Source organism: Meles meles, chromosome X (genome assembly GCF_922984935.1).
Source record: "Meles meles chromosome X, mMelMel3.1 paternal haplotype, whole genome shotgun sequence".
Classification (NCBI taxonomy): Eukaryota; Metazoa; Chordata; class Mammalia; order Carnivora; family Mustelidae; genus Meles; species Meles meles.
Window position 1 is genome coordinate 98,254,772 of NC_060087.1, and position 24,504 is coordinate 98,279,275.

Below are 24,504 nucleotides of genomic sequence, written 5' to 3' on the forward strand. Positions count from 1 at the left end.
TATTCTTTTTTTTTTTTTTGGTCAGAAAGAGAGAGAGAGAGAGAGAGAGTGAGCGAGCACACACAAGCAGAGGGAGAAGAGACTCAATTCCAGGACACTGGGATCACGACCTAAGCCAAAGGAAGATGCTTAAACGACTGAGCCACCCAGGCATCCCGGTTAAACACTATACCTTAAACCCTAAAATAATCACTAATGTACGATAACAAAAAATTATAGCTAATAAGGCCATGAAGGAGATAAATGGGAATTTTAAAATAAAATTAAAAAGAGGAAAGATGGCTATACTAATAGATAAGACAAAAGCACAAAAGATGGTAGATTTAAATCCATTAATATCAATAATTCCATTAAATATAAACAATATGAACACTGCCATTAAAAGATTCTCAAATTAAATACAAAAGGAAAGTGCTACCATATGCTAAATACAAGAAATCAGCTTTCTCCACAAAAACACAAGTAGATTAAAAACAAAAGGATGGAGAAAGATATATCTATCATGTTAACACTAATCAAAAAAAAGCTGAGATGACTACACAATATCAGAAAAGTAGACTTCAAAGAAAACTATCAGAAATATAAAAAATGTCAGGGTGCCTGGGTGGCTCAGTGGGTTAAGCCTCTGCCTTTAGCTCAGGTCATGATCCCAGGGTCCTGGGATGGAGTCCCACATCGGGCTCTCTGCTCGGCAGGGAGCCTGCTTCCCCCTCTCTCTCTCTGCCTGCCTCTCTGCCTACTTGTGATGTCTGTCTGTTAAATAAATAAATAAAATCTTTATTAAAAAAAGTATTTGTTAAAAAAAAAGAAATATAAAAAAATGTCATTTCAAAATGACAAAGGTATAAGTTCACTAAGAGGACACTACAGTCCTAAATATTTATGTATCTAACACAGAGTATATGACTATATGAAGGGAAAATGACAGAACATCAAAGCCAAATCCCCAATTAGTCCTGGATATTTTAATAGTCTTCTCTCAATAACTGATAAAACTGACATTATAGTGTGCCAAGGGAGTGGTGTGGTGGTGAAGACAAACAGTAAACAAAGTAGTATATATTCAGAATGTCAGATAGAAAAAATGTATAAATTTGGAATGTCAGAGCGTATTAAGTTCTTGGACAAAAATAAAACAAGGTATTGAAAAAGGACAAAGAAGTGGGGAGGCATCCTCTTTTATTTAAGTTGTCTAGGGAACTCCTTGCTAATGAAGTGAAATTTGAGCAGAAACCTGAAGCCAAGGGAATAAGCCATAAGGCTATCTAGGGGGAAATCATTTCAGGCAGAGGCAAAAGCCTTGAGGGAGCAGGAAATGCCTGGTATATGGAGATGCAACAAGGAGGCCAGTATAGCTAGAGAGGAACTCACTAACCAGGAAGATCCAGACAAGAGAGAAGACAGGAGGGAGCCAAATAATGTAGAGGTTTATAAGTCCTTAAAGGACTCTAGTTTTTATCCCGAATGAGATAAGAAGTCATTAGAGAATTATGAAAAGTGACATGATCTGACTTACATTTCAAAAGATAAAAATCTGATGCTTTTTTGAAAAACAGACTAAAGGAAAGCAAGGGCATGAATCCTGTTAGGAGGCTATTTTAATAACTGAAGTTAAGAGACGGCTAGAGTCGAAATAAGTCAGTCAGAGAAGGACAAATATCATATGATTTCACTCGTATGTGGAATTTAATAAACAAAACAGTTGAATACAGGGGAAGAAAAGAAAAAGTAAAATAGGAGGAAAACAGAGAGGGAGGCAAACCATAAGAAACTGTTAACTACAGAGACCTCAAACTGAGGGTTGTGGGAGGGGAGGGGAAGTGGGTGGGGCATGGGCTAGTAGGGTGATGGGTATTAAGGAGGGCACTTGTGATGAGCACTAGGCGTTGTATGTAAGTGATGAACCCATAAATTCTACTCCTGAAACCAATATTACACTAAATGTTAAGTAACTTGAATTTAAACAAGAACACAGAAGAAAAAAAAAAACTAAAATATAAATAAATAAAAATTAAATTAAAAAAATTTTAGAAGACATGGTGAGGGCTAGGGTGGTAGGTGTGGAGGTGGTAAGATGTGATTAGATTTGGGGTACATTTTGAAGGCAGAGTCAAATAATAGCAAATAATAGCAAATCCAATATTTGCTAATGGATTAGATATGGCATGTGAAAGAAAGTGACATGTTACGGTTGACTCCGAGGTTTCTGAGCTGAGCAACTATAAGGATGACCTGACATTTTTTGAAATGGGAAAAAATAAAGGAAAAACAAATTCAAGAGGTGCAAGGAGGAATTAAGAGTGTGGATTTGAAAAGTTAAGTTTCGTATGCCTCCTGGGGCTAATAATACATTACCTGTTAATGAAAAAATAAAATAAAAAGTTTCATATGCCTATTATACATCCAAGTGGAGGTGTTGCATAGGCAACAGGTTATACAACTCTGTGGTGTATATATATACATACACACATGCATGTGCAAAGATTTATGCACACAGATAGAAAAAGGCTCTAAAGGGGAAAACACCAAAATATTATGACTTGTCATCTCTGGAGAGTGGGATAATAAGTGATATTTATTTGTGTTTGCCAAGTTTTGTAATTTTGCAACATGGAAGTAATGTTAAGAAGCAACAACAAAGCTACATTAATTCTTTTTTTAAAGAGATTTTATTTATTTATTTGACAGAGAGGGAGACCACAAGTAGGCAGAGAGTGAGAGGGGGAAGCAGGCTCCCCACTGAGCAGAGACTCCAATGCGGGGCTCAATCCTAGGACCCTGAGATCATGCCCCAAGACGAAGGCAGAGGATTAACCCCCTGAGCACCCAGGTGCACCAAAGCTACATTAATTCTTATCAGAAAACTTTTTTTTTTAATTTTGTTTTTAAAGAAAAATTTGAGTGATTGTTTTTAAAATGAGAAAAGTAGAACTAATAGTTTTGTTTTTAAAATGAGAAAAGTAGAACTAATAGTTAAATGAAAGAGAGGTCAGGATTAGATATCACACTTTTGAGGTTTGGGCAATTGGGTCCTTCTCAAGAGAATATTAGGAATCTGGGAGGAAGCTTAAGATGGTAATGAAAAGAAGTGAGGAGCAAAGTAATAACACAAACTTTAAGGAGAGCAAATATATAAGATAACAGAATCAGTACTCAAAAAGGGAGGGAGTGGGTTAAATCCAATTAATGAAATTTGAGTAGAGGAACGTTTCTAGACTTGAGTATAAAAAGTCATCTTTATGTTTGAACTGAATTCTGAAAGCCTAAGTGGAAAAAAAGAAAGGGCAATTCCAGTAGAGAAACCAGGATATAGAACAGATGTGAAATCATGATAGATAAAGAGAAAAATTCCTGTTCCTAACATTAAAACGTGCCAGTGGAAGAGTGCATGATAAGGTTTAAGGTAGGCAGAAACTCACTTCAATCTTATGGGTTCACTTAGACATTTTCAGCTTTATCCTGAAAGTGATAACCAGTAGAAGATAATAAATGACAGTCACAGACGGTTTTGGAACTAACACTTATATCGATGCAGAAGACAAACTTAAACATAGGCAAAAGTGAAGAAAGGAGATATGTCTGGGGACTGTTGTGGTAATCCAAGAGGAAAAGGATGGAGCCTAAACCAACATGGCAGTGCTAGGAATGAAGAAGTTGGGAGAGATGGAAGTAATGTTAAGAAACTATGATTTTTGGGGCGCCTGGGTGGCTCAGTGGGTTAAAGCCTTTGCCTTCCGCTCAGGTCATGATCCCAGGGTCCTGGGATCAAGCCCCGCATCAGGCTCTCTGCTCAGCAGGGAGCTTACTTCCCCCTCTCTCTGTCTGCCTGCCTCTCTGCCTACTTGTGATCTCTCTCTGTCAAATAAATAAATAAAATCTTTAAAAAAAAAAAAAAAGAAGCTATAATTTTCAGGGCACCCAGGTGGCTTAGTCGGTTAAGTGTCTGCCTTCAGCTCAGGTCATGATCTCAGGCTGCTGGGACGGAGCCTTGCATCTGGGCTCTCCGCTCAGCAGGAAGTCTTCTCCCTCTCACCCTCCCTCTGTGCGTGCTCTCTCAAATAAATAAAATCTTCAAAAAATTAAAAAAAAATAGGAAAGAAGCTATAATTCTCTGTGATTGACTAAATTGGGAGGGGTGCACAAGAAGTTTCCGATAATTTCAAAGTTGCTGACTTTGGTGACTGAGTAATGGTACATTCACACTCAGGCAAACTATACAGAAGAAATAAATTTGGGAAAAAATGAGTTCAGTTTAGACTATGAGGTATCCAGGAAAAGATATCAGTGGGATGTGTGAATCTCAAGAAAGCAAAATGTTCCTGTTACCATATATTAAGACTTGAGGTTCTGCAACCAGACAACCTGGGCTTGAATCTTCACTGTGGCACTTACTAGCTGTGTGACCTTGAGTAAATTATGGTAATTTCTGAGCCTCGGTTATCTCCCTTACAAAATGAGGTAACAAGAGTAACAACTTCATAGAGTTATTATGAGGATTAAATGAGATAAGACATCTAACCCACTCGGAACAGTTTGCATACAACAAGCATTCAAGAAATGTTAATTCTCCCTGTGCATACTTCTATAGGAACCCTACACCCAGCCTTGGACCTTTACCCTCCTGCAGGAATGACCCAGGAACTGAACTTAATACAAACTTTCAAACTGCCAACAAAATAAATAGAAACTTTTAAGGTCTTCTGGTTCTCTGGAATTCACATATATTAACTTGGACCCTGAATTCATAAGGAAGAATTTAGTAAAACCCAATTGAAATGAAATAAAGAAGTGAACAATAACAGACAACAAACACAATGATGAAGAAACACATTATTCCCAGCAGTAATGAGTTAGTAAATAAATGCTTCTATCATTACAACGAAATGCAGGTACGAGTAGAAAAAGATATCAAATCAGCATTTTTAAATTTGTTTGTATCAAAAGTAAATTGAACTGTGGCTAGGACACAGTTTATCTTTAAATTATCTAGTTAGTTATATTAAATCTGTATCATTTACTCAATTAAAGCCCACATATGAGGGGCACCTGGGTGGCTCAGAGGGTTAAAGCCTCTGCCTTCGGTTCAAGTCATGATCCCAGGGTCCTGGGATCAAGCCCCGCATCCGGCTCTCTCCTTGGTGGGGAGCCTGCTTCCTCCTCTCTCTCTCTGCCTGCCTCTCTGCCTACTTGTGATCTCTCTGTGTCGAATAAATAGATAAAATCTTTAAAAAAAAAAAAAAAATAAAGCCCACATATGAGAACATCACTATTAAAGAATCAAGTCTCATTAAAAACTACTAAATATAAGGACTAAGATATTTTTATACCTCTTTTCGCATTCCATATTTTGTTTTGGCTTGTTTCTTGGGACAGAAGTTGAATGATTAAGAATCCTAGAAGTAAATCAATACATTAATAGCAAAATACATTAAAGAGAAAAGTATTTACACATGATATAAAAGATCTCCATAATGAAATGCATCTGGTCCATGAAGATCTCCGCTAGAAAACAATGTTTATATATTATTTAGATCTAATGTCCACGGCTATGATGAAGGAATGAAGCTCACCAACTCCTCCACACATATTCTTTTAAAAACCTTTTCTTGAGGCCTGGATATCTTCTAACCATACTATTGCCCTCTGTCCATCTAACTTTTGGCTGACACAGAAAATAAAGAGATGCAGATTGTTTATGTGCCATCATGACTGATTTCATTTTCCCAGCACAGGAAAGGACACGAGTTATGCTGATGGAACAGATGACCATTTTGCCAAAAGCCAAATAACAAGTCTTAATTCTAAATGTAAAGCCATGTTAAAGTTCAATTCTTTAAAAAGTTTATCAAACTTTTACTACCCAAATGAAATGCTATTTGTAGAAAACAAAAAGAATGATAAACCATCATGAGAGAACTCTTGTCCATATTTTTATAGAATTCTAAGTATTAATCTGAAAGTCAAAAGTAATGAATTAATAACTTTCTTTCACATAACTCATTAAAATATTTAGGAGTTCTTAATATTTATTTACTCTAGATTTAAATATAACTTCTCAATTTTGAAGTTTAGTCTTATAAGGAATAAAATATGTCTTTTATTCAAAAACCTTTGGATGTCAACTATCAAAACACAGAGGAGAAAACAATTTAAAATTAAAACTACATATTTACTACTAAAAGATATTGTAAGCAAAAGTTCGTAATTTCAGAAAGACGGTTAGCCTAAAGAAACCAATTTCCATTAGCCCAGTTTCCTCACTAGATTGGATGGATTAAAGCCTCCCCAGGAGGAAATCACAGTGAGGAGCCAAGGGCAAGTACCACAGGTAAAGCAGTGTAGCTTTGTACCAACAATTTTGAGATTGACAATACCTTTATTCTTCTTACTATGGACATATACTAAAATTGCACTTAATCCCGAAATGCAAAAGAACTAAGGTAAAAAATTATCTAGGACTATTAGGAAGAAATACATCCTTAAAGAGTAATTTTTAGAAAGGAGATGTAAAAGTAAGAACTGTCCTGAGGGGTGAATGTCAGAATTATTGACAGAGGGAGGTGAGGGATCAAACTACAATGCCCTCAGTATGGTAAATTCTAAATTCTCCTCAAGCAACACTTATTAGCATTGTGATTACTGATGTGTATAAATCATATTGGAGCAGAAAAACAAAGTTGGGATCCACTTACCTATAAAATGTATTTTATACACGTGAGAATTCCTCAATGTAAACATTTGTTTGTACATGGATATTTAATGTTTTATTCGTGATACTCAAAGTCAAAATAAACACCTACATTATCTAAATATCTCTTGTAGATTATTAACACATTTCCCTAACCCAGTTACTAGTACTGTATTTTAAGTAAATGACTATAAAATTCAGCTGCGCCAACCTGGCCCCTTAATACTTAAGGCTTCCATAAACTCTAGATACCTTGATGCAAGTCCTGTGCTTCTGGTCCTCTGGAAGAATTTTTCACTGAATGATGCTCTATAACACAAAGGCCTCCATCTGTATTCACATTTCCCGTACATCAACCAAATCAAAAGATGGGAGAAGTAAGATGTTTTGGAAGAGGACAGGGAAGTCATTAGTAAAGCAAGCAGAAAAGAAAGAATGGATAGATTTTAAGGGTTGAGAGAACGACCTAATTAGTTATAACAAGCTAGAGGTTAACATGATGCCCCTCAAACTGAAATATTCGTATATATGATAAGAAAAAAAATCACATGAAATAGGGTATGTATATAAATTCTATCATTCTAAACCAAAATAATAAACTTCTCAAAATGTGATTTTCCTTTCCATGATCCTTAATTATATTCCAATATAACTTTTCAGAATTACTTTTTTATTTAGCCATATTACAGAGTACTAAGAAGCACATCTTTCCACAATAAGTGAAAACTCTCAGGACACACTTAACAGCAAATAAAATCATTATTAAAAAGAAAGACATAATAGAAAATACTATACAAGTTAGCAGGAATGAAATTGCAATGGGAACCAGTCAACTGAAGTTATTCATTGCAAAAGCCCATATATATTGTAATCCTCTCTTTATGATGATAACCACACAAATTTTAAGAAGCCAGATAAACATCAACTTATTCAGCCACATAAGAATATCTGTATAAGAAAATGAATGGGGGGGGGGTGTGCCTGAGTGGTTCAGTCGTTAAGCAGCTGCCTTCAGCTCAGGTCATGATCCCAGGGTCCTGGGATAGAGGCCCACATCGGGCTCCCTGCTCGGCAGGAAGCCTGCTTCTCCCTCTCCTGCTCCCCCTGCTTGTGTTCCCTCTCTCACTGTCTATCTCTGTCAAATAAATAAATAAAATCTTAAAATAAAAGAAAGAAAATGAACAGGGGGCACCTGGGTGGCTCATTCAGTTAAGTGTCCAACTCTTGATTTCAGCTCAGGTCTTGATCTCAAGGCCATGAGATAAAGACCCAAGTTGGGCTCCATGCTCAGTGCAGAGCCTGCTTGAGATTTTCTCTCCCTCCCTCTCCCTCTGCCCCTCCCCACACAATAAATAAATTCTTAAAAAAAAAAAAAAAAAACAAAACAAGAAGGGGCGTCTGAGTGGCTCAGTGGGTTAAAGCCTCTGCCTTCAGCTCAGGTCATGATCCCATCTGGCTCTCTGCTCAGCAAGGAGTCTGCTTCTTCCTCTCTCCTTTCTCTCTGCCTGCCTCTCTGCCTACTTGTGATCTCGGTCTGTCAAACAAATAAATAAAATCTTCAAAAAAAAAAAAAGAACAGTAGCTATTTCTCTAATAATTAGATAAGAGTGCTGATGGACATTTGAAAAACTAGCTCCATAATTTAGAATAGAACAGTTAAGATAATTTTTTAAGATGATAGTTTTTTTTTTAAATTTCCAAATTCAGTGAAGATTAAAAACTTGCAGAATAGTTATTTTTAATATAGGGAGCTTCGTTGATTCAGAGGGACTTCAATACACCCAAATACAAGTAGAAATAATCCAGTACTTTAACAAGGGGGTAAAGATTAGCTTCAAAATACTCAACAATAAACTGTCAAAAGAAAGTAGCTTAATCTATGCATCTCAGACAAAGAGGGAGCAGTCTTTTAAAAACTGGCCTTCAGACTTTGAACACTTGTGAGTTATCTACTTGATAGCTTATTTCATCTCCTTACCCACTCTTTTTCATTATTATTCTGTGCAATACCCTCTTGTTATTTTCCTAGGGTAGTTTTATCCTCCAAGTACTAGTACAAATTTGCTTAAAGAATAAAAGATACTTTTAAGAATAGTATGAACTAAACAACTGGCAACATTGCTTTAAGAAAATGATCACTGATTTCATTCTAAGCAGTTTTTTAATTGCCTTTAATTTGGGAGTACATGCATGGCTTCTTTCAGCTGATAGCTAACACTACATTTACCTTCAACTAGTAGTAGCTAAAGAATAGTTAAGTAGCATACAGTCAGAGGAGGAGTTCTAGGTGGTACTTCCTGATATGCAAGGGTAATTTTACTCCACATAAATCATTTTAAATCAAAACAATAAACAAAAACATTATAATGACTGTTAAAACCTTAAGTGAAATGTTATAACTCCTGATTTAGAATTTAATCTTATTTTAAGATTTTATTGATTTATTATTTAGAGAGAGAAAAACGCACATAAACAGGGGGCGGGGCAGAGGGAGAGGGAGAAAGAATTTCAAGCAGACTCCACTCTGAGCACAGAGGCTGATGCAGGGCTTGATCTTATGACCCTGAGATCACGACCTGAGCCAAAATCAAGAGATGGGCACTTAGCTGACGGAGCCACACAAGCATCCCTGACTTGCAGTTTTAAATAGCATTTCAGATTTTTCATTAATAAAATTGGAATCAAAAGCACAATACGGTGTGAAAGAGAAAATCTATAACCAGAGAAGGTACAACTAACATCAAATCCTCTAAGGGATGGATATGTCTTTATAGAAGATTATTTTTGATTTTTTTGGACTCACTCAAGTCAAGTTTTTTTTGGACTCACTCAAGTCAAGTACTGTAATAGCAAACAAAAATTTTAGTTATCTGGATCTAAGAGATGTGAGCAACAGCAGCATATTTTAGAAGAAGAGAAGAGATTATTTAGTGGAGAAAATCAGCATACAAAACTTCTGAGATCAGTTTAAGTTCAGCCATTAACAGAAGAGAACTGGTCAAGGATCTAATTTAAATTGTCTATAAATTACAGATTTTTTAAAAGTAAAATGTGCTCCTTACATTATGACCAGATATCATAAATATTTTAAGGCCTTCCAAAATAAGACATAATTATTACATTAATGTCACTGCATCAAAAGATCTATATCCATGTGTGCTAACGTCTGAAATGGCTGATGAAGAGAAACAGCAGATATAGAGAAATTACTTTTGCATACATCTAAAAAAAAACAAGTTATTCAGAATGAACATAACTAAATTAATGGCTCCTATTAGCTTTAAATTTGTTAATCTCATCTTCAAGCAATCAATTAACTAATAACAGTATTACTGAGTACCTATCATGTACAAGGCACAGTGCTAGGTGTTATTTTTTACAGATTACAAAACTATCACAAAAATAAAACCTACAAAACATCATTTGATATTGTTTCTAAATCAAAAAGAATAATTCAAGTTATAGGAAGACAAGAAAAATAGTAGAAAACTGAAAAATATAGAAATGATATATATGACATTGTTAAAATCTAAAATTATGCCCTCCAATACTATTTTTAACATAATCAGAGAAATAAATATTGCTGTGGGTTCTTTTAAAATCAGTGTTCTCTGCTCATAATGATAAACACAATCATTTCAACTATTGGGTAGAAGAGACAGTTAAAAAACTATTTTTTAAGCTACACAGAGCAGGTGGTGGCTTGCTTCATAAACTTCTTAACCCATTGGGATGACCAATACTTTGATTATACTGGAGGGAGAAAAACATACATAATCTCGTAAGTAGCCAGTATAAAAAAAGGCCCATTAGAAATGAATGATAGGAAAAGATCAGAAAATAAATTTCAGAGAAAAGGGTGACAGAAAGTTATAGTAGAAGAAAAACGTGAACTGGGAATGAGGATACATTAGATATAGAAGGAATAAAGAGGAGTGATATTTTCTAGTATGGTATTTAATTCTATAAATGTAGTTGCAAAAAAAGGATAATCAGTAATTATTAAAAAATATAGTGGCCCTTAAAAACAGATATTTGCAATTTGATAAGTTTCAATAGTAATTATTTTTCAAAGCATATCTAAAAGCAAATGCCAGTGTACTTAAATTTTTAACGTTCTAAAACATGGCCATGTGACCCACAAACATTTATTGTTTTGGTTAAGAGAAGTAAAGTACTTATTAGCTATCCATGATAAATTTAAAAAATTATTCTTTTAATTTTCTCAAAACAAAAAAACACTCAAATCTCCTTTATTATTTCAAAACTACAAATATAGTACTCTCAGTACATGAAGATGGCATAATAGCTGACCCTCAGCAGCACAGAGAACTTCTATATTAAAAATGGACTTGCACTGATTCTCTAGTCATTCACACATCTTCCTTATTGCCAATGGCATGTAAGGAAAGCCTAGCCAGAGGGAAAAATCGTCATTGACCAAGGAACACACTGAAGTGAACCTGTGACCTCCAAATAATCATGCTGATTTAATCAACCATTATAAAGTTCCATTCAATTTTAAGGAGTTTACACATATCCCAAGTAATCTGGAATCTGATAAAAAGTGCACTACATACACATGACATGTACTTAGGGGGTAACACTTATAATGTATCTGTTATTGTGAGCTAAAATGAATATCAACAAATAAATCAGTTATTATTATTTAGCGCACAAGAATAAAAGAGAAACCTACACAATAATTAAATAAAATGACTGTGAATATAAAGTATATGTCAATTGTGTACGTTAACTTTACATTTCTCTCCTAATTATTCCCTATGTCTTTTAGTAGTTAGTCCCTTGACACAGATCTTAAGATGGTCCTATTGTTTACTGGAAACTTCATTTGATAATCTTTGAATAATCACTTAATGAATATAAAGTCTGCCTATTTAAATCTCATTACTGAAAAAATACCTGTTCTTCTGCTCTTGCTGCAATAACTGAGCGGCTATTTTCCTCAAATCAGTTACTTCCTTCAAATCATCATCCTCTTCCTCTGCAAGTAACTGTTCTTTCCCCAGTCTGAAAGGTGACACAAACATGGTTATCCAAAATGTTAAGGCAGATGATATTTTATGCCAGCTTCCAGAAACAGAAACTACTTTTTCATTTCTAATATCATGTAAAAAGCTAAATTCCTAATGTCCTTGTATTTAAAACATTAAAATAAGGAATAAGGAATATTTAAGGAATATAAAAACATATCTATCTTCTATTCAATAGGAAATGTACCATACTGGTGATATTAATATAATTAATGGCTAACAAAGTAAACGGTATTACCATTTTGTAATTTCTTATAATTTAACAATGCATACTCCCCAGTCTTGAGTGTAGTAAGAACTGCAAAGCTCTAATATGCCTGTCTTTATAAATATCAAATGCTATGAAAATTTTACTAAACCACCCTACTTTTATCAGTTTATTCTTCATAATGTTAAAATTCTCCATGTAAAATGTTTGAGTAGAAGAAATGCAAAATAGGTACAAGTAAGACTGGCAAATTTGCAGGAAAATGCTCATTAAAATACATAATTTTTAATCATTCATAAAGAACAAAGGAATTTTTTAAGTAAGGTGTTCTCCAAACTCTAGTAATATTATCCCAAAAGTATTTCATTTAAAACAAAGTATCAAATCTAAGACTTTGTATCTTGACCATATCTTATATGCCACTGTGACACTCAAGTTAATACAACTGTCTTCATGAGATAAGATGAGAAAGTAAGAAAAAAATGAAATATAAAGAGTACAAGACAAAGCAATGTACCACCTTATGGGGTACCAGAGATGACTAATTCATAACTGATTAAAAAGTTACCAGTGAGGTCATTTGGAGGAAGCACAATGTAGAGAAAAGAGAAAAGCTTAGGGTTCAGAGAGAGTTACATTCACACCCTAGGTTCTAGTGGACACTATCTAAGTGGGTCTAGGCAAGAAACTTTAGAGGCCCCCTTAAAACTTTCCATCCCCGCTTCTTTATCTGTAAAAATAGAAATAGTATTGGGGCACCTGGGTGGCTCAGTTGGTTAAGCGACTGCCTTCGGCTCAGGTCATGATCCTGGAGTCCTGGGATCGAGTCCCGCATCAGGCTCCCTGCTCGGCAGGGAGTCTGCTTCTCCTGACCCTCTCACCTCTCATGCTCTCTAACTCTCTCAAGTCAATAAATAAAATCTTAAAAAAAAAAAATAGAAATAGTATCAACCCTGCAGGATTTAGTAAAGATTAAATAAGAAACATGAAGGGCATCTGGCTGGCTCAGTTGGAAGAGCATATGACTCTTGATCTCAGGGTCATGAGTACCAGCCCCATGTTGGGTGTACAGACTGCTAAAAAAAAAAATTTTTAACTGTAAAAAAAAAAATTTTTTTTTAATAAAAATAAATAAGAAACATGGGAAAGCACATAGCACAGATCCTGGTACATGGCAGGTATTTAACAAATGATCCTTCTTTCCTTCCTACAGCTACGAAGCAACTTTAAGGAGTGACTAAATATGGCAAGTCATATTCCAGCATTTCATAAGATAAATGATACAGAAAAGATCCAAAGTGGAATGATTTTAATAAAATACAGAGATAAATACCCATAAAATTACTATAACCAGCCTGATGAAATGGAAAGTGTATTAGACCAAGAGTTGGAAGACCTGAGTTCCAGACACTTGAAACTGCAGGTCTGTTTCCTTATTGACTAAATGATGCAAAAAAAAAAAAAAATCACCTATTTCAAAGAGTTGCTAAAGAGCTCAAATGAAGCAATGTATGTGAAAATACAGTCCTCCTCGGTAATAATAATAGGAGAATTATACTTCTGGGAGGCAGGGGTAATGTATATACTACACTCAGCTTAATTGCTTACTATAATTTTCAGTTTAATTGAGGAATGCAGACGAATGAAGTAGTTATAAATTAACTATCTGAACTGGTAAATGAGCCAAATATTAAATTTTTTCAAAGTACTCCCAAGTAGGAATACCTAACAAATATTTCATGTATAAGTAACATTTCAATTTGAGAATTCCTATATGCTTACCTTTTTTCATCTCCCAATTCTTCATTTTTCTGAGATTTCTCAGGACCTTTTTCTTTCCCCTTATATAAAAGAAAGTTATAATTTTAAATCTATGTGGTATACTTTCATGAGATCAAGGAAAGTATGTTATTAGTATTTGTTCAAAGTTTTCTTTACCTTAAGGAAAGAGACATATGATCCAGTATGTGCATCTCCTTGTTCAGGAACTGCTACATCTTCTGTGTTGGGGTCAATAAAATCATACACCTCTTGGTCTAATTACAGATTAATATTTGTTAGAAAATATAAATAGTAAACAGTGTACTTTCATACTGTATTGTTTAGAATAATAGTTTTTTCAATACAAGAACTGGCTGAAGATTCTAAAATTTTTAAAATGCATTTTTAATAAGAGCAATATACATGAAATAAAAATAGCAGGTACCATATGAATTACCTTTCTGAGAATCAGGTTTACTTCCTATTGAGTGACTGTCATTTCTTGACGTCTGCTCTCTATTTGATTCTGAGACTTGAGAGTGAAGGCTTATTGTGTCATCATCTGATGGCTGAAAGGAATAAGCACAAAGTACAAATGAGGCATTTTAAACATAGAAGAGGATTAAGTTGTCTTACCGCATAATAGAATATCTGCTTTACATCTCCAGTTCTCAAACCAAAAAAATATTATGGTAAGATTTACTGCTCTGCTTCTAAAAATGTGCATGTCCTTTTTTCATCTGAAGTCATAAAATGTAATAATGATATTTTTTAAGCAAAGTAAATCAAGTGTGTCCAAGTGTCTACATACTTCAAAACTCTAACAAATTTTTAAAATAAAATAGATCAGCAATAGAAAAGACTCACTTCTGTTGTAGATAATCGTTTCTCTCCATTATCACTTCCAATTCCAGAGTCAGGGCCATGATTTTTATTTGGATAAAAGTCTTCCATACTATGGAAATAGAAATTCTAAGGACAATTAGGGTTTTCTTCTTAAATAAATACACACTTAACCTAAAATTTCCCTAGGTAATACAGAATATACTCTCTTGATGTCTAAGATCCTTAAGGGAAAATATCAGAAATCTTCCTATAAAATATTTTGCTTATATACCTCATGTAATATTTTCCCGGCATGTGCTCTGTTGTAAAGTGTCAATTGTTAGGGCATATGGGTGGCTCAGTCAGTTAAGTGTCTGACTTGGTTTTAGCTCAGGTCAGGATCTCAGGCTTGTGGGATCCACCCCTACATCAGGTTCCATGCTCAGCAGGGAGTCTGCTTTAGATTCCTTCCCCCCTCTCTCTCCCTCTGCCTCTGCTCCTTCCCCCATCCAGCACCTGTGTGTGCATGCACATGCCCTCTCGAAAAAAAAATTAAATAAAATCTGTAAAGTGTCAACTGTTAATAATACCTATTACTTCTCCTGAGAGAATCAGAAAAGCAGAGTCCTGCTAGAAAATAACCTTAATGAAAGAGCTTTCTATTTCTCTGTTTTAATACCTTTCACCATAGAACGTTGAAATATTTTTTAACTTCAATTCATAGTTTCTTCATTAGCTCTAAAAATAACCTTTAGGTTTATAAATAATGCCTATCTGAAAATTAAGAGAAAATGAAAAAAAAAGAGAGAGAAAAAGAAAGTCAGCAAAGGACTGAATAAGCAATTGTTTTGGTGAGAGGATAGAGCTATCCTTGCAAATTTCTGAATTACACAACAGTATGCCACCCAGGCTGCAAAGTATTTTTCACTTTACTTTGCAATTTACATACATGCAAACTTGCATACATTCTATACAGACCATTTTTTATGTGCCAGGAATTAGGCTAAATGCTTTAAAGGTGATACCTCATAAATGTCTTGTTTAAATTCTAGCATGTTGGTGTTTTCTTTTTGCAGGTGAGGAAACAGGCCAGGGCGCATTGAACAAGTTACCCAATGACCCGCAATTTATGAATGGCAGTTTAAATTTGATCCCAAGAATCTAACACTAAAGTCCCTGATCTTTATCACTATGCTATATTTCTTCCCCAAATATTGATATGCACACATTCCAGGAGTGTATCAATAAACTCAGGTAAGCAACTACCAAGTAAGTGTCAGGCACTATGCTGAATGCTTGAAATGAGATGAATTAAAAAATGTTTGACCTCAAAGGGCTCACAGCCCAGAGAGGAAGTATGTATATATATATTTTGAAGACTATGACAAGGGCAAATATAAAGTGCTATGAGAAAAGAGAAATCAATTCTTGATAAGTTTAGGAAAGGTCTCACCCAAGAATGTGGCATTTAAGCTTAGTCTTGAAGGATAAAGAGAGGCAATACTTGCTGGCATTTACTGAGTGTCTACACTGTATTAGCTAATGTGCCAGGTACACATCATATCTTATTTATAATCCTTACACTCTACAATTTAAGCATTATTTCTTTTTACAAGTGAGGATAATGAAGCTTAACTTTATGGGGGGAATGGGGGAGTGGGAAATGGAGAAGCAGGTTTCCTGCTGATCACGGAACCCGATGCAGGGCTCATCCCAGGACTCTGGGATCATGACCTGGCCAAAGGCAGATGCTCAACCGACTGAGACACCCAGGGGCCCTGAAAAAATGTAACATTTACTGAATATCATTTCTTGAACTAGTTGCCACACACACATTTAATTCTCACAACAAGCTTATGAAGTGGGTATTGTTAACACTTTAAATAAACAGGCTCAGAAAGATTAAATAATTTACACAGTCTACAGTGGAATTAAGAAGTTAAACCATGATTAGAGGCAAAATCCATCTGACACCACTGCACAATAATATATCCATGTACTATACTAAAATATATGTGTATTTGTAATAGTTAACAATGATAGTAATAAGCTATTTGTTGAGGAATTGTTTTGGTAAAGCATTGTGTTAAGTACTCTAGATACATTATTTAATTTAATCCTGATAGCATCCATATGGTTATTTTCCCTTTTACGTATAAGACAACTAAGGACTAAAGACATTATGACACAAGGACATAAAGTTACCAAGAGCTGGAGAAGGATTTCATGGGCATTTATGTCTAATTCCAAAAGTTGATATGCTTAACTACTATAAGGCTTACCTAAGTAGAATAAGAATTTACAAAATAGTCAAGGTATGGAAGGCTCTATTAACCTGCACTATTCTATATAGTAGCCACTAGCCATCATATATAGTTACTGAGCACTTGAAATGTGGCTAGTCTAAATTGAAATGTGCTATAAAATACACACCAGATTTAAATGATGTAATAGAAAAAAAAAATGAAGTACCTTACTAATATTTTATAAGATATATAAATTGTAATGATATTTTGAATATACTGGGTTAAATAACATTACTTTTTTAAGGATCTTATTTATTTATTTGTCAGAGAGAGAGCACAAGCAGGGGGAGCAGCAGGCAGAGAGAGAAGGAGAAGCAGCTCCCCACTAAGCACGGAACCCAATGCGGGATGTGGGACTCGATCCCAGGACCTTGGGATCATGAACTGAGCTGAAGGCAAATGCTTAACTGACTGGGCCACCCAGGCATCCCTAAATAACATACTATTAAAATTAATTTCATCTGTTTCATTTTTACTTTTTTTTTAATGGATTATAAGAAAATGTAAAACTACATATATAGCTTATATTACATTTCTATTGGATATCATTGCTGGAGAGCATCTCCAAAATATGCCTCAGTCCAGTCCACTCCTTTTTATCACTACTATAGTCACACTGTTTAAGACCCCTTGATGTCTTGGAAGTACTTCAAAACTCAACTAGACTCTGTGCTTCTGCTTTTGTTTATTTCCAATCTATTCTCCTTTCAAGAGCCAAAATACTTCCATTTAAAAACATAAATCGGATCATTCCCCTGCCTATAACTGTCCACCAACTTACCGTTGTACTACAAGTAAAATTCAAACTCCTTACCACAGTTCCAGAGCACCCATATGACTTGAGCCCTGACTATTTCTCCAAAATCAACTTGTATATCTGGACCCTTCAGCCACTCTGCTCCAATCATGCTGAACTTTCAGTTTCTTTAACACACCAAGTTTCTTCCTAACTTAAGGCCTTAACACGTCATTCTTTTGCCTGAAATGCTCTTCTCCTTCATCTTTACACAGCTACCTTTTCTCCTTTCAGGTCTTGACTTAAAACCTCACCTTCCCAAAGCGACACTCCCTGACCACCCTCCTGAAATAGGTTCCTTTCCTTCACAGCACTTGACACAATTTGAAATTTAAGTGTGTATGACTATCTGATTTATTTGCTTTGCTGACTGACTCCTCCACTATACTGTGGACTCCATGAGGGCCAACACCAAGGTGTATATCATTCAACAAAACATACCCTGAACCTACCAGTAGGCAATCGTCTGATACTGGTTTTTTTTTTTCCCAACTGTTATTTGTAAAATAAATAAATGACTAGTACAATGAATGCCATTACTAAAGTAAATTCAGCTTTAAATAAATATAAAGCAATTTAATAGATTAGACTATGAATAAAGTCTAGTTTTTGTAGAATTGTTTGATCTATTATCATTCATAATATTAAACAAATTAATCTTTAGGAGTTAAATATAATGGTTAGATATTTAATTCTACTTAGGCAACAGAAACATTCAAGAAAATGTCCTATTCGGGAATTCAAGAATAGTACTTAAAATACTGCCATTCCAGTTAGTCTAAATTTTGGCACAAATAAAATAACAAGTCTTTAAACATTTTAGGGAAGAGTACAGTCTTCTTTTCTGTAGTCTCATTCCAAATTATTTTCCATACTAATGGACAGAATTATGTTTCCATGAAATCTTTCAGACCAACTTATATCTCCAAAAGATAATTAAAAACAGATAGTCAAATCTACCATTTCAAAATCTCAGGAGGAAATTTTCATATCATACAGAATATCAATGATAAATCACCTTTGATCTAGACACTAGACATAAAGAATAAAGAATATGAAGAAGAAAGGTACCCCAAAATGTCTTGCTCTTCCACTAACCACAGTTCAAAGTCAAATTCTGCTAGTTAGTACAATACTGGTTGGTACAATAAAGTGATAATAGTAGTACATTAAGAGTTGTCGAGTCCTGAGAAATTAGTGTTTCTGTACTATAATGTCAAACATTTACATTTTACTACTAAAATATTAGTACTAATTAATATTTTGAGAAAATCCCAAATTTATTCTAGTATCACAGAGGTTCATTCTATGATGGTGAGATTTCACATCAGTCAATTATTGATTTTAACACTGGGCCAATGAACCTAAATATATTCGGTGCACTCAAGGTTACTAAATATTTTTTACATACAGAGAAGATTCTAATCATGAAAAGAGATTGTAAGAATATTACATTACCTGTCTGTGAGAGGCTGGGAGGGCATTCTTTTACTTAATGATGGAAGATCCAGAGAATCTGGTTTCTTATCCATTCTGCAACATGCTTGGATATTTAAGTATTTAAATATGTGAACTTTACCCTTTAAACATATCTGTCAATAAATAATTGAGAAACTAGATTTAATTATAAAGGTCCAAATATAAGTTTTACCTACCAACTTATTTATATATTTTAATAACCTGAAATTATGGTGAGACATCACAATCATAATAGACACTTCACATATTTGAATAATTTCTACGGCTGACACTTAATGAAAACATTTGACAAGGATACCAACTAAAATTCTTTCACTGTTTCTATTTTTACCAGAAAAAAATAAGCTAATTTTTCTGTGTGTCACTAAAGTTTTCTTGTTAAAAGTACAATATACAAACAACCAAATAATATAAAATCTATAACTCATAAAAGTAGCTTTTATTAGAAAAAAGTGAGAAGAAATATATTCATTGCACTGATGAGAACAAGAAAAAAAAAAACCCATGTAATTCCTTAAGGTAGTCTTATCAGGAGCACCTGGGTGGCTCAGTCAGTTGAGCATTGCCTTCAGCTTATGCTGTGACCCCGGGGTCCTGGATCACCGGGTCGTGGATAGAGCCTAGAGCCCGGGATCCTTGGCATCTTTGGCATCCTCAGGCTCCCTGCTCAGTGGGGAGTCTGGTTCTCCATCTCCCTCTGCCCCTCCCTCTGCCCCTCCCCCTGCCCCTGCTCTCTCTCGTGCTCTCTCTCAAATAAATTTTTTTAAAAATCTTAAAAAAAAAAAGTAATCTTTCAGAACCACTAAGTTGTTTGGTCTAAACACTGGAAGATGGGGCACCTGGGTGGCTCAGCTGTTAAGCATCTGCCTTTGGCTCTGGTCATGATACTAGGGCCCTAGGATCAAGCCCCACATCAGGATCCCCACTCAGGGAGCCTGCTTCTCCCTCTCTCACTCCCCATGCTTGTGCTCCCTCTCTAACTCTCTCTCTGTCAAATAAATAAAATCTTAAAAAAAAAAAGAAAACTATAATCAAAAATGTTTAGTTTTATGGGCCTACATAACCTACAAATATATGCAAAAATAATCAACAAAGAAAGCAGTAAGAGGGGCGCCTGGGTGGCTCAGTCATTAGATGTCTGCCTTCGGCTTGGGTCATGATCCCAGGGTCCTGGGATGGAGCCCCGCACTGGGCTCCGTCCTCACAAGCAGGAGGCCTGCTTCTCCTTCTCCCACTCCCCCTGCTTGTGTTCCCTCTCTTGCTACATCTCTCTGTCAAATAAAAAAAATCTTAAAAAAAAAAAAAAAAGAAAAAGAAAACAGTAAGAAACAAAACAGTCTTAAGAAAAATAAATTTAGGGCCGCCTGGGTGGCTCAGTGGGTTAAAGCCTCTGCCTTCGGCTCGGGTCATGATCTCAGGGTCCTTGAATCAAGCCCCGCGTCGTGCTCTCTGCTCAGCAGCGAGCCTGCTTCCTCCTCTCTCTCTGCTGCCGCTCTGCCTACTTGTGATTTCTGTCTGTCAAATAAATAAATAAAATCTTTAAAAAAAAGAAAAGAAAAGTAAATTTAAAGGTAATTATCATTCCTGGTATAAAGGAAGAATGTTTCTTAGATAATTGTAATAGATACCAAATCTGACCTGACCACTGAAAAATTTCATTTAAAAGGAAAAACTTCTGAGCTATTAGAATATAAATATATTGTGAATTAAGATATATCCCACTATCTGTATAAACCAAAAAATAATCTTCATTATCAAATTAAATACTGGTGAATTCTTTTCTTCTGTAAATTTTTTAAAATTTATTTGAGAGAGAGAGAGCACACGCGCAAAAGCAGGGGGAGAGGGAGAGGGACAAGCAGGCCCCTAACTGAGCAGGGAGCCCTATGCACGGCTCAATCCCAGGACCCTGAGATATGACCTGGGCTGAAGTCACATTCTTAACTGACTGAGCCACTCAGGTGCCCCCTTTCATAAATTTCTTATTGTAGTAATTCATGTACAAAGTTTTAAAATCAAAGAGAATTCTAAAACTGGAAACAAAAAATTAATCCACCCCTTTCTATCTCCAAGACCTAGTCCCCACACATCAACTTTTAGTTCGTTTCCTGATACTTACCTTTATATGTACCAGTAACATGGTTCTACTGTTCAATTTTTTTAATTATAGATCTTATTTATTGAGGTCTAAGAAAAATGAAGACTTAGATTTCTTACATTACCACTGCCACCACTAATCACGTATCATCAACACCATACCATCATCCCATCTTCAATCCCTATCAATTTGCTTCCTCCTTCAGAAGCATAGCATAGTTGTTAGAGCGTGGACTTGAATCAGACTGCCTTGGTTTGAAACCATCTGTACCACATGCTAGCTATGTGGCACTAAATAAGTCCCTTAACTTTGATGCCTGTTTCCTCATACATAAAATGAGGAATAATGATAGTAACTTTTATAGGGTTACTATAAGAATTAAATTAATGCATGTAAAGCATTTCAATGGCACCTGAAACACAATAAGCACTAGATGTATCTTTGCTATTATTTTAACTATGTCACAGTTTCTCATTAAATCAAAATTTAGTATTTACAGTATTATGACCAATAATATAATCTGCTGAGGCAAGAAGCAATAGTCCTTTGGCTGCTGAGCCAAGGGAGAGAATGTGAGAGACTCTAACTGACTATTCTACTACCAAATAAAAAACAGGCTTCTGCTAAGGCAAGTGAGGGCTAGTTACGTCACTGCAGAGCTAAAGGCAACAATCTGAGGATGTAAATCTTAGACTTGTCATGTCCAATATGGTAGCCACTAGTCACGTGAAGCTACTTTATTTTATTTTATTTTTTAAAGATTTTATTTATTTATTTGACAGAGAGAGATCACAAGTAGGCAGAGAGGCAGGCAGAGTGAGGGGGGGAAACAGGATCGCTGCTGAGCAGAGAGCCCGATGCTGGGCTCAATCCTAGGACCCTGAGACCTGAACCGAAGGCAGAGGCTTAACCCACTGAGCCACCCAGGCGTCCCAAAGCTACTTAATTTTAAATTAATCAAAATAAGATTACATTTAAATTTTGGTTCCTTAGTCGCATAAGCCATATTTCAAGTACTCAAAAGCCACATGCGGCAAGAACCAATGGTATCAGACAGCACAAATTATAGAACATTCCTATAATTCAGGAAGTTTTGCTGGATAGCACTGCCTTAGACATTCTACAGACCTTCATATTTTCAGTCTTTCTTCTTTCTATTCAGTTATATGTTTTCCTCCAACATGCAAACCATTCCCAGGTTTTACAAGTGAATCAACCTCCTTCTTCTTGCCTTCTCCCATAGCAGATCCAAGCTTCAGTTTTCCTGGTCTGCTCAGCCAGCTACTACCAGCACCCCAGCCAGCCTTTATTTGAATTAGAAAAAGCAACTCCTTTGGAATGAGTGGAATGCACCTTTGTAGAAAGAAAAAGGTAACCCTTCTTCTGGATGCAAACCCTGACTGAGGAAACATAGCTTGGAAGCAGAGAAGGGGTTGGCATTTCACTGTCGTGTGCCTCCTTGGTTAGATTCTCTTGTGGGAGTGTAAGACCCTAATTTCTGCTATATCATCTGTCTTCCATTTTCCAAAATTCTGTTGCCATCTCTCCTCTGCAGCCCTCTTCTCTCTCATTCATTGGCCTTATGGGTTTGTAGCTTAGTATATTCTTCTACTGTCATTTCAGTGGACTTCAGGTGGATTTAATCCTCCAACTCAAAGGCTGAATTAATACTTTTCCACTCATATCTTCTTTCTGTTAGGATTCCATCTATGAGTGCTAAGTATTTGTTACAATCAATTGTACAACAAATGTCAAGTAGACACATACCTGAGTTGGGCAGAGGTAGAGAGACTACACAGTCTGTTCTTAAAAGAACACTGACAGAATTATGGATCTGGGTTTTCTTTTTTTTTTTAACTTTTTTTTTTTTTAAGATTTTATTTATTTATTTGACAGAGATTACAAGTAGACAGAGAGGCAGGCAGAGAGAGAGGAGGAAGCAGGCTCCCTGCTGAGCAGAGAGCCCAATGCGGGGCTTGATCCCAGGATCCTGGAATCAGGACTGGAGCTGAAGGCAGAGGCTTTAAACCACTGAACCACCCAGGCACCCCGGATCTGGGTTTTCAAAACCCTCTTCTCTAGAAGGTAAGCTAAAACTCCTACCAAAGTGCAAGAGTCACTTCTCAGAAAAGCTCCCTTAGATAATAAAGCCTCAACAATAAACTGACTTCTAATTTTGATGCTTTTTGATTTATCAATTTGATGCATAATTATGAATAAAAAGAGAAGAAACAAGTATTTTTTTTCTTACAAACCTGTGCTGGTGGTACTTGCAATGGATTGTTATCCAAAATCATTACTTGTAAATGATGCAGCTTCCTGTAACAAACTGGGATTTCGGTCACTTTATTACAAGAGAAATCCAGCTTGACTAAGGGAAGATCTCCTAATTCTGTTCAGAAATGAAAGATAATTAAATTAAATTTGACACAGTTACTCTCTTATTCATTTCAGTAAAAATAATGAGCATCTTACCATCTGGCAACACATGAAGATTATTTCTTCTTATATTTAGCTCTCTAAGTGAATGTAATTTCCCCATTTGTTGGGGAAGGACCTGAATCTCATTGCAGCTGATATCCTAAGGAAAATAAAGAAATAAAATTATAACAAACTAACTGAGAAATACCTATTTCCATTTTAAAAGTAAAGCACATAGCTAATGGAGCTAGCAAAAGTTACCTGAAATATTGTTTCTCTAAAAATGGATTATCTGGCAGATTTCTATTTATATTACATCATGAAGTCAATTTAGCACAGTTATCAAATTTTTCTGTGCAACACTGTGAAGTTATAACTTAGTACTACATAATTCAGCCTTTTGAAAATCTCAATTAAAGACCACTCTTGCCAAGCAAAACTAGAACTATAAGGATCGTCCAGGTGCTCTTCATTCAGAGGTAAAATCAAAAACGACTATCCATCACTGTGATAATCTGTCAATTATAATAGTTTTGAGTACTCTGTTACGCAAAAGCAGAGAGAGTCAAGGACTTACAGACATGAGCTGGAGAACCAAAAACTATGGTCAGAATCAATTTAAACCTCTTTCTCAAAAGGATTCAAAATATGAGGGGTTACAAGCTCAAAATTCTTTGGCCCACATTATAACCCAAAGACTTTCTAGGAGATCTGAATGGGAAGTGTCTCAAGGTTAAATTAAAATGCAAATCATGATTTAAAGATAAAGGATACCACTTTTCCATATTAAAAGACAGCTTAACTGTGCTCTCCTCTTCCTCCTCTTTAAGAAAAATCTGCAAAAAGATCTCACACAGCAGTCACTCCA

At 35.5% G+C, this 24,504-nt stretch overlaps 1 protein-coding gene across 4 annotated transcripts in view; it reads right to left on the bottom strand.

The window, feature by feature from the left end:
* LRCH2 (leucine rich repeats and calponin homology domain containing 2) overlaps nucleotides 1-24,504 on the bottom strand; it is a 110,370-nt gene that overhangs the window by 39,205 nt on the left and 46,661 nt on the right. For 2 of the 4 annotated variants that reach the window (XM_045996313.1, XM_045996312.1), the window contains exons 4-12: nucleotides 23,691-23,796; nucleotides 23,471-23,607; nucleotides 19,097-19,230; nucleotides 14,579-14,666; nucleotides 14,169-14,280; nucleotides 13,889-13,986; nucleotides 13,733-13,791; nucleotides 11,612-11,719; nucleotides 5,328-5,393 (exon numbers count right to left, since the gene is read on the bottom strand). In XM_045996313.1, the coding sequence (XP_045852269.1) occupies nucleotides 5,328-5,393; nucleotides 11,612-11,719; nucleotides 13,733-13,791; nucleotides 13,889-13,986; nucleotides 14,169-14,280; nucleotides 14,579-14,666; nucleotides 19,097-19,230; nucleotides 23,471-23,607; nucleotides 23,691-23,796 (908 nt within the window). Of the gene's footprint in view, nucleotides 1-5,327; nucleotides 5,394-6,940; nucleotides 7,019-11,611; nucleotides 11,720-13,732; nucleotides 13,792-13,888; nucleotides 13,987-14,168; nucleotides 14,281-14,578; nucleotides 14,667-19,096; nucleotides 19,231-23,470; nucleotides 23,608-23,690; nucleotides 23,797-24,504 lie in introns of all 4 variants that reach the window. The other 2 variants (XM_045996311.1, XM_045996314.1) reach the window with 2 other exon arrangements.